General features: G+C 38.6%; 1 protein-coding gene across 1 annotated transcript in view; it reads left to right on the top strand.

Moving 5' to 3' along the window:
* Positions 1 to 5,036: 5,036 nt before the first annotated feature.
* LOC110049114 (uncharacterized) overlaps positions 5,037 to 15,000 on the top strand; it is a 14,084-nt gene continuing 4,120 nt past the window's right edge. The window contains exons 1-3 of the mRNA XM_020754885.2: positions 5,037 to 5,573; positions 12,310 to 12,549; positions 13,843 to 13,980. Coding sequence (XP_020610544.2) covers positions 5,202 to 5,573; positions 12,310 to 12,549; positions 13,843 to 13,980 — 750 coding nt within the window. The 5' untranslated portion in view covers positions 5,037 to 5,201. The remainder of the gene's footprint in view (positions 5,574 to 12,309; positions 12,550 to 13,842; positions 13,981 to 15,000) is intronic.

Here is a 15,000-nt window from a genome sequence, read left to right as displayed (position 1 = left end):
GGTTTCAGTACAAATCCATTAGCGTTCTATCAGGAACGCCGTTCGTTTATTGGAATACGCTACTCACTAGTGAGTAGCCTAGCAGCTGGGTGTGCGGTTGTGAACAAAATATTTGATATAAAAAAAAAAATTTACATTGTGCGTAACTGACATGTTGGTATGGAATTTATTACAAACGAAACCAGTAATGTTTGTAGAGCATATTGTTTCAAAAATTGTATTTTATGTAATATATCAAACACGAAAGACCGTGTTTGACCACATTTCCAAACACCGAGAAGGGAGTTGAAAATACGACGCCCAGCGGAGTATTTTGACGAACTTTGAGGTGTTTGGAAATGTGGTCAAACACTGTCTTGAGTGTTTGAAATCGATCACTTTCGAGTGTTTGATATCAATCGAAACTAAAACTAAGGAAAAAAACGGAGAAATAAAATCGTAATTAAAAATCTCTGTTGATTAAGATCAGATATCCAAACACCGTCACGGTCATGATCTCCTTTGTCTAAACTTGATGAATTATGAATGAGTTTGAGAAGTAATTGGCAAGTTGCTATGAAATTAATGACAAAAAGATAATAGGCCCTTTGTACGATCCGGTCACATGGTACAAAATCACACATGCTGGAACGCAAGTTGCACAGTGGGACTTCCAAAACGAAGGAACTAGTGCCAGTGCACCTTGACCTGCCTTTGTTTTGGAAGTCCCACTGTACAACTTGCATCCCAGCATGTGTGATATTGTACCATGTGACCGGATCGCGCGTTGCATGTTAATATTGCATGTTGCTATGGAGTTTAAGAAGTAATATTTTTTGCTATGGAGTTATGGCGCAAAATAATTATTACAGTGAGACTAATTAGCCCTAATTGACTTATTGCTAAGGAGAACAGAAGGGGGCAATGGCCTATGTTCTAGCCGGAGCTAAGGGACAAATCATCATCAAAAATTGACCTAATAAAGTTATTTGTCAAACTTTACACGTTTTTAAATTACATTTTGCTAAGGAGTAAACGACGCAAAATACACTGGCAGTAATATTTGACATAATTAAGTTAATTATTTTAAAACCTGGATGGTATCTTGCTATAGAGATTGACGAGTAATATTTGTAGTGTGTATTTAACCTTTTGTCTGTAATTGGCTTGTTGTTATGGAGTTAACTGGGCAAAATAATAACTACAATGAGACTAATTAATTTTAATTGGCATGTTGCCATGGTATTTAATTGCTTAGCACACAGAAACAGACGTGCACAAAGGTATAAAGTCAGACTAACTAGATTTGCGTTGAAACTGATGATCCTCTGATCGCTTTGTTGAACTGTTTATTGTCGTGATGGGGGTAAGAAACGTACTTTTGGGAAAGCGAAGGAAAACCAACCCATGCCTATTTTTTGAACGCAACACCTCAACCAGTGCAACTGTGTCGCATCCTGACGGAAAGGAATTCAACAGTAATAACTTTGTAGTCATAGAACAAGTCAGGATGGCCGTTTTCCTAGCGAAGGGGCAGATCCCAAGAAAGTCCATGAAATCAAGGCAGCGAATTCGAAGTTCGCCGGAGGAACTGGCGGTGAGAAAGGACAGCATACAACACACTCTAAGCAGAGGCGAAACGCAATTTGTACTGAGATAGAGAGGAGCTGGTTCCTGCAAGGAGCTCATCTGGGAAAACACCGACATAACTTACAAGTTACTCACGAGCTCACTGTACGAGGTTTAATGTGGTAATGGGCATAGGTCGCTTATACTACAACCTACGGACTGAAATCGTGGCGTTAGCTAGCGCCAAAGCTGTGGAAGCTGCTGTCAGATTAACGCAGAACCATTAGAACTTAAAAAACAGTATCAAGAAAATTGACCTTTTGAGCCTTTAAGACTCTTAACTTAACTTACTTATGGTTATAGTTATCTTAATGATTGTACATAGAATCATCGTTTTTACTTCTTAGCAGATCGTGTAATTATTCTAGTTGTATTTCATTGATGATCCTGTCCTATACTTTTTTAAACATTATTACTCGTACGCACCAGTTATGTAACGCTCTCTTGTGGTATACCATGGAATATTCAACGAGTCACTTGTATTTTCTTGATATACACACAAGCCTTTACGCGAGTGCGTATAACAAGAAAATACAAGTGGCCAGTGAGATAACCCATGGTATACCACAAGAGAACGTTACATAACTATTTTATACCATGCCATAGGTAATACAGTGGCCAACACTGAATCAATGCGACATACACGCGGCGCATGATGGGAAGGTTGGGTGTAATACCGTCAGATATACAACGTCTTTCCTGTATTCTGATTGGCTGTATTTTCTATGAAAGGGTATAATTTATAATATTTACTTATAATTTAAATGCACGTGGAATACCTGTAAATTAGCTGGTGTGTCATGTCATCATGTGACGTCACACCTGAAAAGCTAAGTGTGACATAATAAAGTTGTATTGTATTGAATTGAATCACATTACATCGCATTGCATTGCATCGTATTGTATTGTGTCGTGTAGTGTTTTGTTTTATTGTGTTGTATTGTGTTGTGTTATACTGTGTCGTGTCGTGTCGTGTTGTGTCGTTTCGTGTTGTGTTGTGTGTTGTGTCGTGCTGTGTCGTGTCGTGTTGTGTCGTGTCGTGTTGTGTTGTGTTGTGTTGTGTCGTGTTGTGTCGTGTCGTGCAGTGTTGTGTCGTGTCGTGTTGTGTTTTGTTGGGTCGCGTTGTGTCGTGTCGTGTTTTGTTGTGTTGTGTTGTGTCGTGCTGTGTCGTGTTGTGTTGTGTTGTGTTGTGGCGTGTTGTGTCGTGCTGTGTTGTGTCGTGTTGTGTTGTCGTGTCGTGTTCTTTAAAAGAAAACTGAAAAATTGCAAGTCTGCTATTAGGGAGCTTAAGCAAACCACGACGACGACGACAACGACGAACGTCACCATACAAAAGGTTTAATGAGCAGAACAATAGCTGTGCACGTGCGTTATAAATCTTCGTACATTTCTTTGCCGTCCTTCTGCAAAACAACAACGTGAAATGACCAAATTCTGCGTCGTCTACGGAACGTGGACGACGACGGCTAATTTTTCGTATTTCCATTTGGAATTGAACGCTGTCGTTGCATATTTAGCTTAAGCACGTTTTTGGAGCCATTGGCGTATTGAACAGATCTAGACAATGGCGAATTTCGCTGGTAAAATATAAATTCATTTTCATTAGGCGTCGTCCCCGGCGTCGTCGTCGTCGTTGCGCTCCCTATTGATGCCTGACGACGCTCGAGCATGATCTTACAAACTTTGTCTCAAGTTGAAGCGGCCTGCTGTAGCCAGCAAAAGCAGCAAAAGAAAAAAGGTTACGGTGAAGTTTCATACCTCTGTACGAGTGTGGTAAGTTAATTATAAACAGCGAAGATCAATCGACGAGCAGACGCGTGAGGCATAGTTTGTAAGATCAAAAATTCCTTGCCCTCCACCCGTGAGCATCCTCGTCCCCATAGCCCTTTTCGCTCCTCTTAGCCGGCGGGGCCTTGGCACGAGAATCGAAGCTGGCAGATGTCTTCACTATAACACTCGAAAGATTCTCGCTCTCAAATCTAGCTCCAAACAAATCAATCGGATTGTTGAGTGCTAGTAATAAGGTAGGCAGGTAAAATGGTCATTCATCCAGACAACTAACTTTAACTTGGGCAAACCTGAGTCAACAGAACCTCCACAACATTTGAAATAGGCCAATTTTGAGACTTGGCTTTAAGGCTTTTGAGAATAACAAGAAAAGACATCAAGCGCAGGGATCGGTAACTGTCATTTAGCCTCCAAGTCTAGTAGCCCTTAACCATTTAAACCCCAACCAGAAGTCGATAAGCCCGCAACCAGAAATAAAAAAACTGTATCTTTCTCGTTCTTAAAGCACAAGTAAGGGGCTAATGGACTTGTGGTTGGGAGCTAATCGGCTAGGGGTTAATCAAATGACCGGTAACGAAAGGATCAGGTTTGTTTTATTCCTCTAAGGCAAAAAGGTGAGTAAGGATTTTAATAAATCAAATTTGGTCTTAAGTCTTGATTATCAGTGGCTTGTTCCTGTAATGAAAGGATGGCTAAATAAGACAATAATGAAGACTAATATAAAGTCAGATGAATGAAGTCTTTAATAGTACTTGTCTCAAATGACAATTCTTAGTGCAAGAGAAGAGCATGAACCCTTTGATAACTGATTGAGTGGTGGCATAAAAAATTAGTCGCAGGGAAAGGGCTACAGAAAGAGCAATAAAATGAGGTGGTAAAGTCAAACGTCCTTCACACTCTCCATCTCAACGACTTGATTGGACCTATTATTTACGTAAGCTGTTAAGTCAAAACAAAAAGTCTAAGGATGACTATGAAGAAACAAAAACAATCGACACCATTACTGTGTTGTAAACAAAGAGATGGTGATGAATTCTCAATTCTGCCGAGGGACCTATCCAGTATTCACTTTCATAAATAGTGCCAGAAACTGAAACTGAAACAGGCCTCTTGTAGTAAGATCTAGTAACGTAACAGAAAAGCGCCCTTCCCACTGCACTCCCTATAAAACCTGCTTTAACCCTGTCAGTTAAGTGCAAAAAAAGGGGTCACGAAGTTGTTAAGCTGTTCCAAAAAAGCAACCCTTACCATCAGGGAGTCCGGAAATATAGAAATACTTCAGTTTATCACGTTGACAGGGCACCGCTACAAAAAATGCTCGAATGAAATATTCATCCCTGCAATCTGACTCACACTGTGGAGGTCCCCCTCGCAGGTTTACGTTGGAATATTTATCCCCGATGCCTCGATCAAAATGTCCAAGATTTAAATGTTGGGCAACTAGGACTTTTTCTTAGATGTTTGACCGTGAAATATGCGCGACGTTTACAAAACTTTACAAACGCATCCCGCTCACGAAAGTCCGCCATGTTTGTTTTCACAAACCAGTACTTAGACTCGCTCGGCCAAATTTCTTAACCGGGGCGAATTAACCGGGGCGATCATAGAAACTCGGTTCCAGGCCTCACTGCTTGCTCCCCCCGCTGCACATCACGGATGCTTCGGAGAGCGAATTTCCCTGTGATAGTCCAGGATATAAAGGGAAAGTGGACACGATAACCGACCAACTGTAATAGTCTTGACTTGGTGGTTTAGAGAACGAACGCGGCAATTTGTCGAACCTTACAATCTTTTCTGGCTTGAAAATGGCAGAACAGGCAAATATTGAAGCCGTCCTGGCCGAAAATCAACGTCTTCGTCAGTCGCTAGTGGTAATGGTGACTGATAAAAAGAAGATGGCGTCGAAACTAACGGCAGTTCAAAACCTGGGACTGCAGTTACAAAAGAAGGAGCAGCAAATCAAGACTCTTCTAGAAAAAAATGAACGGCTTGCAGGCTCTCTAGCAAGAGCAGAGAACAGAATAACACAGTTACCGTCGGGCGCTCAAATAGGCGCCCTTGTTACTCCTGGTGTGTCGAAGAAAGTTTTGGAAGCTTTAACTCGCGATAACACGAAACTAAAACAAGCGTTGGAGCATTTAACAAATAAAGGGCCAGCTGGAGTTGACTTGGCTGTGGTAAGTGGGGTAATTTTGTTATTTTGCATCATATTTTTTGTCAAGTCAGTCGAAGACAAAAACGTAAGGGTGATTTTTCTAATTATCGGTTAAAAGATTCTCCGCATTCTATTTTTAGACTGACAATTTGTTACAAAGTGCATCAGGGACGTTCCAAAAATTTTCCGCATCTGGGGATGGAAGGATAGATAGCCGTCAGATTCCGACAGGTCTCGGATCCAACGAAAAACTGATTGCGACAGGTCTCGATTTCAATTTCAATGATTCTGATACGACTGATTTCTTTAAATTAGATTCCGACAAGGGCACTTTTTTCAATTTACAGATTCCTACAGCGATAATTTTCAGAAATTACAGATTCTGATAGCCTTGTTTCTGAAAACCAAAAAACGTTTCCTACCCCTGCTCCTACGACGAAACAGGGTCTGCTCAGACCTTACCAAAATATACCGTCCATGGTGGAGGGGGGGAGCAGGGGGGGGGGGGTGGATAAAAAATGGAACGTGTTTCAAGGAAATGCTTTGTTTCCTAAAATTAAGGCTATGGTAATTTTGAAGTTTTGTAACTGATAGAAATTTGAATATGTTCTTGTTCAGTGTAGCAGAAGTACAGTAGGGGTTCTCCGTTCGATCATGTCGTCTCGTGATTATAGGCTTGCATAAATTCAGAATTTCGAGGACCCTGCATGACAGAGATTCCCCTCTTTTTTTGCATGAAAATCTCTGCTGTCCTCAATTGTTTGACCTGCCACCATCCGCATCCAGAGACGAATAAAAAAAAAAGCAGTTTCTTGACTGGTTTTCACCGGCTTAAACTTACGCATATTGAACTGACAGGATTCAAAGTGCTGTCTGTTTGTGAGACTGCTGACAATATCTGCTGTGCTGTGATTGGTTTCAAAATTACAATTGGCACCTCTCCACTGACATGGGTTCGTCTTCAAAATGTTTGTTTGATAAACAACTAGCAATCTTTCATCTTTTGCTGTTAACACAGTTCCAAACACAATTGCTGTACGTTAATTCATCTTAGCAAGCTATTCATTGTCAAAGGAGCAATGATTGGGTTTAGGGTTGATAGGCAGGTTATTAAGTTAAAGTTTTAATTATTCTAAAACAGTTTGTTTCTGTTAGCGAAGCATGTGCTGGGCAGCGTAGTCTTAAAGCCAATTTTATTTTAATTTGTCTGTTTTTTTTATACCTCAGTACTTTGTAGAACTTTACGAAGTGCATTTCTCAGTTTCTCTAAGAAATAATTGGTGGAAGAGTCGGAATTCAAGTAATTTGCTGAAAATTAACTAAAAATTTAATTGCTTGCTAAGTTTTTGCCTGACAAAGCATGACACCAACCTTATACCTGCCAACTTTTTCTGAGTTAAAGGCATGAGATTTTTATCCTGGGAGTGCTGGGTTTTTCAAAGACGACACAAACATCCGAAGATTCCCTAAGACGTCTGAAAACTTCCCAAGACGTCCGAAGTCTACCAAAAATAGCGGAAGTGGAAACAGCCCTGACATTTCCCTGTCCCAGTCTCAGGACGTGTATCGCTAAACGTGACCTTGCTCCCAGTGCCTTCTATTTTAAGAAGGAAGTATCATCATTTACACATACCGGTAGTTGTCATTTCTTACATCGGTTTAAGTTTACATATTTTTGGAAATTGTGTCGAGCAAAGCTGCAACCACTTGCATTTTTCAATCAGGCATGAGAATTTAGCCTGTAAGCGTGAGCTGGCATGAGATTGAAGTTTTCAATCTGTAGGCATGAGACTCATGCCTAAGGGGTGAGAGTTGGCAGGTGTACAACATCATCCTCAGGTTCCTCTCTTTACCTCAAGGTATTATCCTTCATGCTATTGCACTTTGTTTCTCTGGTTCTCTAAAGTTGTCCATAGTTTCTTCATTTAATTATTTTGTTCACCATTTTTATGTTCTGAATTTTTGATGTCTTCAAAGAAACCAACAATCATGCCCTTTTGCATCTACAACAGGAGGGAAGCTAAAAAATAGTGCCAGAACTAGAAGTAATCAAAGATTATGAGAGTGCATTCGACACCGTCACTTAATTAAATATATATAAATGATTTCACTGGCTGACTTTGAACCTCTGTCTATTGCTAAAATCAACGTTTTTCATCGACAACCAAGGATTTTATACAGACAGATTTATCATAGTGTCAAAGTCCACCATTTGTTGACACGTTGCGTGACAGCGCAAGTTTCCGTAGACTCCCAAGTTTAATAGAACGAAAGTATTTACATTTATAGCCTTCAAATTTCGTGCTAAATATTCTCACATTAACTGGTAATGTTTGAACGTAAAAGCTAATTTGTAAAAGTAAATTTTACGTGCATTATTCTAAACTGGAAGCAAAAATGTAAGCAAACATTTGCAATCATGTGCACGGTTATCATCAGCGTAAACAAACTCCGTGCGACTAATTCACGTATCATGTTCTCAAGGCGCTTCAAAGTCATGTTCGTTTTAAAACAAATAAATTAAACAAGGACAATTCCATCAGATTTCGATAAATGCCACCGTCAAGGCGTTTAAATTCACCTAAATCCAACGCTGAGAGCACAATTGAATACTTACAGCTTCCAAATTACAGTGTAAATGTCCACAAAAACCTGCACTTGAACGAAACAAAGACCCGCACTCGAAAGAAATGTACAGCACATGGTTTGGCGATGATGTCATTCGTTTTGCCCCTGCTGCGGGGTGGCCAAATCGGTGTCGCAACTTCGGACAAAGGTCCACCGTCCCATGAAACTCGACTCAAGTCTGCATTAGGACTGCATTCTACGAATGCAACAAGCCGTTTTATGTTTCATTTAAGGTTGTCAAATTTGCAGAAAGCGATCATGGTAATATGACCTAATTTTGGCTGGCTGGCTCACTTGGATTTTCTGCTGGACTTTCATGGAGTTCTGGCTTGTTGCAGTTCGTTTTCTCGCAGTTTGATCCACGGTCCATTTGGCAATATTCTTGCAAGGGGTTTTATTAGAAGCCGGTACCCGGTTACAGGCACCCATGTACTCTGAGTACAATACCTGGCCTGCCTACACTCAAGTAGACAAATACAAAACAAGCCAGACTGACCGAAACATGTTTCCACCGCCCACTCACTTTACTAACTCAGTCTAACCAGGAACTGCATCTCCAAATTACAGTAGTTTTGTCGGAAAAGTAATATTTTTTTGTGTCTGATGAATTACAGAAGAGTTTTTCAAGCAAAGTAAGCTTTCGATAGCATCGCATTTCTTTGAAACACTTCGTCAACGTTAGGAAAGAAGTTACCAGGACCCTCTCTTATAAGCTGTTACATAACATTTACGCGTGACTATTCATGTCACTGAAAACCACATGTTTTCGACATGGCTGTGAATAACATGAATAAAAGACTTCAGGTTCAAGACAGCCTTGGTAATTTCTTGGTCATTTTTTCAAACGAGTCAAAAGGGAAGTCATTAAGATTTTACAATCCACCTTTTTAACATAATAAACTTGCACTGGTGGATATAAATAAAGTGCCTGTTTTGCATGTCAAAAGAGTCATTGAACCTCCATGACCTTTGAATACACATAAGCTTACCAATACAACAAAGTCTGGTCATTTCACTTTTCAATTTAGTAAATTCTCTAAGGCTGTGAACAGTTACAATATTATTTCTCATGAAGTCCACTTTGTGTGCTAGTGGGTAATGGCTCTGTAAATTATTCACTGTTTTTGTTAACAAAATGAGGACAGAATAATAAATTTCCATCCCAGAATGCTGGAGAATGCATTTAAGTACATAATATGTTTTGTGACGTAATTGTACTGCGCATGATCATCAATTGGAGAGTGATTAACATATTGACACCCAGAGATTTTTGAAAAAAAAAGCCAAAAAAAAATTTGTTTTTGAACATTTTTGTGTCTCCTGCATTATATATGCTGCAGACACTATGATAGGCTGTAAAATGCATGACCACTACTTCATATATGACAAGATCTTGGATTTACTCTTGACGTTTCCCTGCGGATTCCATTACATGCGTGTTACATTTATTCTCTGCCTGTAACACCTCCGGGTAGAAAATTCGTTCCTCAGGGGAATAATCCAACCAATCGAATGCGAGAAAAGAACAAAGAAAATAGCTCATGGTAAGTAACAGATTTTGGAGGAGATTCAGAACCAATCAAATACGAGAAAACAAGAATGTGAAATCCGATAACAACCACTTGCTTTTGGAGGATTTGAAGTCAGTCAATTTCGAAAAAGGAAAGCTGAAATCTGTGTGTTTATTCTTTGCTTAATTCTTGCTAGGTGAGTGATCTTTTCGTTTTTGTCAACAACCATGTGTTTTCGAAGAAGGAAAACTGCAAAGATCGTTGTCTGGGTCATCTCATTCTAGTAGATGTGTATTAAACTGGTGTCAGGGTATTTATTGCTTGCTAGGTGAGTGATCGTTCTTTGTGATGGATTTCTTAAAAGGTATTTAGTCAATAAGCCGCAGCATTTGCACTATGTGTCAGTCCGGCTAAGTGAAAGGTTTCTGATTAAAGAACAAGAAATAAACATGTTTTGTGTGATTTTATGTCTATAAATGTTATCTTCTTTGCTCAGTAAGAGAAAGATAGATTTTAAGCACTTGATCGCTTGTTGAGTTGATGTGGGTGCGATCTTGGTGAGTGCTAATTTGCTTGGGAGTGAAACCTCCAGCTACCATCTAAGCATTGTTTTTAACAGATCATTTCATACAGTTGTGAAGTTTGTCGTGGGAGCTTCCATTGTTGGCATACTGCCATTCAGATAATTCTATAAACATTCTTTGGGGAAAAATTCCAAGTTAGTTAAACAAGTAAAACAACATAGAGAGCAAGAGCCATCTAGAATACCGGTGAGAAAGGTCCTGAATTCTATTTAACAGAAAATGCTTGATGCAAGGTTGGGTTATTCTTAAGAAATATACCCCTAAATCTTCAAGATTAATTGTGTGGCTTGGCAAATGAGTATAAATTATGGTATATAACTAAAGGTCTTTACACAAATGCAACTGTTTTTTTACTAACTTTGTCGATTTTTAAAGTAGCTGTTGTTCAGGTAAAATTAAAAAATCACATTGTCTCACCAAAAGATATTGGGTATCAAGAATGAATCTTTTGAGATCAGGTGATGTTAAATTAAATCCAGGCCCCTTACAAGATGTGGACAATCAGAGCAGATTGCCAGTAAATTCCTTGACATTTCTTAACTTTCGATTGGGACAGTTAGGTGATAGCTCTAGATGTAGGTGGTGCAGGTGACTGCTTTTTTAGAGCCATATCACATCAATCGTTTGATAATCCCAATCATCACTTTTACATCAGACAAGCTGCTGTTTAATACCTCAGAGATAACCCAGAACATTTCATTGAAAGTGATACTCAGAATTCATGGAATGGTTACTTCATAAGTATGTCAATGCAAGGTACATCAGTGGTGTGATGCACTAATTATACAAGCAGTTGCAGAATCACTAAATATACACATTTATATTGTAGAATCTCACGAAATATTGGACTGGTGACTTTGATAGAGCCACATCATACATCATCACAGCAAACAGGAGCAGTTTATAAATTGTATAGGTCATGTAAATGAAGTACGTTTTGTATCAACAGTACCAAATAGCTCTTACTCAGGAAATGAGCACCATCAAACAGCTATTGTGATTTCAGTTTCACAGAGCAAAATGTTCTTTTCTGAACAAGAACATACAATTAGAAGAAAAAGAAAACACATCTGAAGAATATTGTAATAAGCATCACAAGCAGTGAAAATGATAAATGCAAATCCAAGACTTGTGAGTAGTAATAAATGGAATTCTTATGTGGACTATTACAGAAACACCAGAAAGACTAATAAAAAGAATGTAAACTATAAATATGACAATGATAAGCAAAGTTTAACCACTAAAGAGAATGAAAACACTGAATGTCAAAAAGCAAGAACAGGGCTCAAAATTAAAGACAAAAATGTTAAGTCGCCATTTTGCGACCAGCTATGAAAAGTCAGTGACAAGTTCAAAACTTTTAGCCACACATAAACATAAATTGATTATTTAAAATCACATACTGAAAGTCACATTAATATTGAATATCACATCAGTATTAAAAATGATTAACAAGGCTCTGCTTTTATTATTACAACAGCTTTTATGGCATTTCAAATGGATCATGAATGTATAAGCTTACAGCATGCACATAACCTTGAATGAACATGAAAGATTGTTCACTGATTTACTGATTTACAAACATTCAATCCCATACAAAACTAAATGAAATTTGCAATCAAATTTATAGATATCCAACTTTAAGATCAGATACAATCTTGGGACATCTGCAATCTTAAATTGATGAAAATGAACTCATAACTCCTGGAAAATTGGCTGCATGGAGACCTGTTGATACATACATTTCCGAATTCTTGACCTTAACCGATACACTATCTTTGCACACATTCTGTTAAGCTCTGTCTATAGCTTCAGATCTGGGGTAGCATAATCAACTAAAACAGTCGAGGTACATCATTAATAAATCCGTAAATCTTTGCAACAACAATCATGCTTGACATGAGCAACCGGCCATGTTTGTTTTGCGAGCTGACTGAACAGCAAAATATGATCCTAAATTATAGAACTGCTGAGTTCTGAATTAAGAAATATTGAGCTTTAAAATCTAATGCAAAATGTTTCTTTACCTTTCCAGGAAAACCAGGATCTAGGTGAAATGTGCATGACTATAAGAGGTATAAGGGATTTGACAAGTGATGAGTTAAGCAAACTCAAAATTGCACCTGATGCTGTACAAGGACAAAATACACATGCTTTGAAAAGCAAAGTATTGCCCCATGTCACAAAGTCACATGTAGATGGGAACCTGAATGCCAAGCAGAATGAGCTGCAATCACTCAAGGATGACAGGATCTTAAGAAAGATCTCAAGAGAGGTGATTTTGAGCTGCAGATTGTTCTAACTTTGATCCAGAATTATAAAACTCCTGAATTCTGAATTGGAAAAGAAGCATCAACAATGACAAAAACATATACATGTAAACAATTCCAACAATGCACTAGTTTGTTTATAAACTTTTTACGACTTGTTTTGTTACAAAGTTTTGAAAGACCTCACAAGGAAACATTCAACCCAGAACAACTACTGGTATATAAAGCTTGCTGTATGAAAAGCTGAGTGGCTGACAAATTACAAATTAAAACCGAGGGCAGATCCAGGCCAGGGGAGACGCCCATATAAAAACTTGAATTAAACCCCTAAAGGAGACCAATCTGGGCATGGCTCAAGCTTCATTAGAACCCTAAAAGATACCACGTAAAATGGATTAGACTCAATTTTATTACCAGATGCTATTCAGAAAGGAGTCTGCACTAGTAAACTGGACGCAAGAAACCAGCAGAAATGGAGTCTAAATAGAGAAGTGAGAGCGTTTTTTGTTGTTTCTTCGAGCACACCCTAAAGATACTTTGACAGCTAAAAAATAGTGGCGTTTTGTCATGAACACAAGGGAGACCAGAATCGTTGATTTATACGTCTAAGCAAGACAACAAGCATCCCTGACCCTTTCATATGGAAATCCACCCCCCCCCTCTCCCCTCCCCCCTCTCCCCCAGGATCCAGTGGTTATCAAGGGCAGGTGGCTGGATGTACCATACCTTATGGTTGAAGAATCAATGGGACATGCCCCCAAAGTGTTGCAATTTGAGAACTGCAACCTAATTGAAAACTGTTACACAAGTAGTACTAGCAATGTTATTACAGTGAGGTACCTGTCCAGCAATGTTTGCCTTCATATCTGCAATGATTTTCACAATCTTTTTCATTTTTTCTTTTTGCCTCTCCAAAAGGAGGGTTGCTAGCCACCTAGTCCAACCCCTATCCCAAATCTGCCCCTGTGAAATGACGTATGAACTCTAGTGTATCAGAAAAGAAATTTAACATGTAAACAGCAGAACCTAATAAATTTAGTTTAATTAAGAGGAATAATTATTGATGGAAGCAAAAGATTAGCAAAGGTCACAGCAAAAGTGTCTAAGTGATAAATTATAAATATTCAACTACTTTCAAGTAAAATGTTTTTAAATTAACAAGTCATTTAGGTCATAGGGATTTTTAATAATTATTGGAATGTTCTTTTTTCTTTCCTGATATATCCATATGTGCTTTTTTCGATTTTTTGGGAGGGTTAAACCAGGCTTCTCATTATTATTTTATATTTGTTTTTCAGCTTGAAAAAGAGCAGAAAAGGCTGTTACAGCGAGTAAAGGATACAAGTAATGAACTCCGTGCCATATCAAGAGATCGTGACCAGAAAGAAGGTGCACTTAATGAACTAAAGATGGAACATGAACTCATGCAGAATGCAGTAAGTGTCAAATTACTCATTGCTTTTAACCCGTTGTTAATCCCAGAGCTTTTTGCCAAAAATGCATCTTTTTTGGACATTTTGGAGATTTTCAGCTTGAAAATGAGCCAAATTAGCTCCAATGTACCCAAAAAGGCATTTGCAACATAACAGCGTGTCTTTCTTTCCACTAGCATTGCGTTTTAGGGCATTTTTGCTTGGGCATGCGTAGAAATCAAAATTTTTGGACGAGAAAGTGACCTTCGTCTGGAGGTTTTTCGGTTTTAAAAGTTTTTTTATTTCGCCTTAACTTTTTTTCCTTTTCTTATCTTTTTGCTGTTGCAGCAGTGACTGACCTTCTCCTGGGCTTGCTTCCAGTTTAAAAATTTCTGAGAAAGCATCATCGAGACAGGCAATTTTTACCAAGGAGTTAAGCTCTGTGAAGTCGCAGGAAATTTTGCTGGGAGTTTTTCACTCAGATTTTTGAGCATTTTCATGCATATTTCAGGCTCCATTGAGCAGATCACTCTGATTTGGGTATCATTGGAAAGATCTTTCCCTCCTGCAGAACTTGAGTGTAGATGATGCCAATTTTGGTCAAAGGTGATGATGTCAGAAGTGGAACAAAGGCCAAACCTTGTAATGGCCAGTTACGGGAAGCATGGAAGTCAGTGGGTTAAAGGATCACACAGAAAATAGTTTTGCCTTCCAAATAGCAACCATCTCTGACTGATTTCTTTAGAACTTGTACAGAATGCAGTACAGTGTGAAAATGTCACACAGTGCCACCTTCTCTACATGATATAATTGTGAATCAGCCTTTAATCCAGTTAAACTTTCAAGCCTGTTCATCTCCAGAAAACATTTCTAAGGGTATCTCTACAGAGGCACAGTGGGCATTTTTCATGGAGCACCAGCATGTCCCCCCCCAGAAATGTTTATTTTTAGAAGCTTGAAAATGCCATTTCCCTAATTTTTCAAGGAACAGTTTCATGAATCAAAACATATTGAGTATTTCATGTAATATAAATTTAGTAACTT

Source organism: Orbicella faveolata, unplaced genomic scaffold, assembly GCF_042242905.1.
Source record: "Orbicella faveolata isolate gen_17 unplaced genomic scaffold, um_ofav_v1 contig_34, whole genome shotgun sequence".
Classification (NCBI taxonomy): Eukaryota; Metazoa; Cnidaria; class Anthozoa; order Scleractinia; family Merulinidae; genus Orbicella; species Orbicella faveolata.
This window is presented reverse-complemented; position numbering and strand designations above follow the sequence as displayed.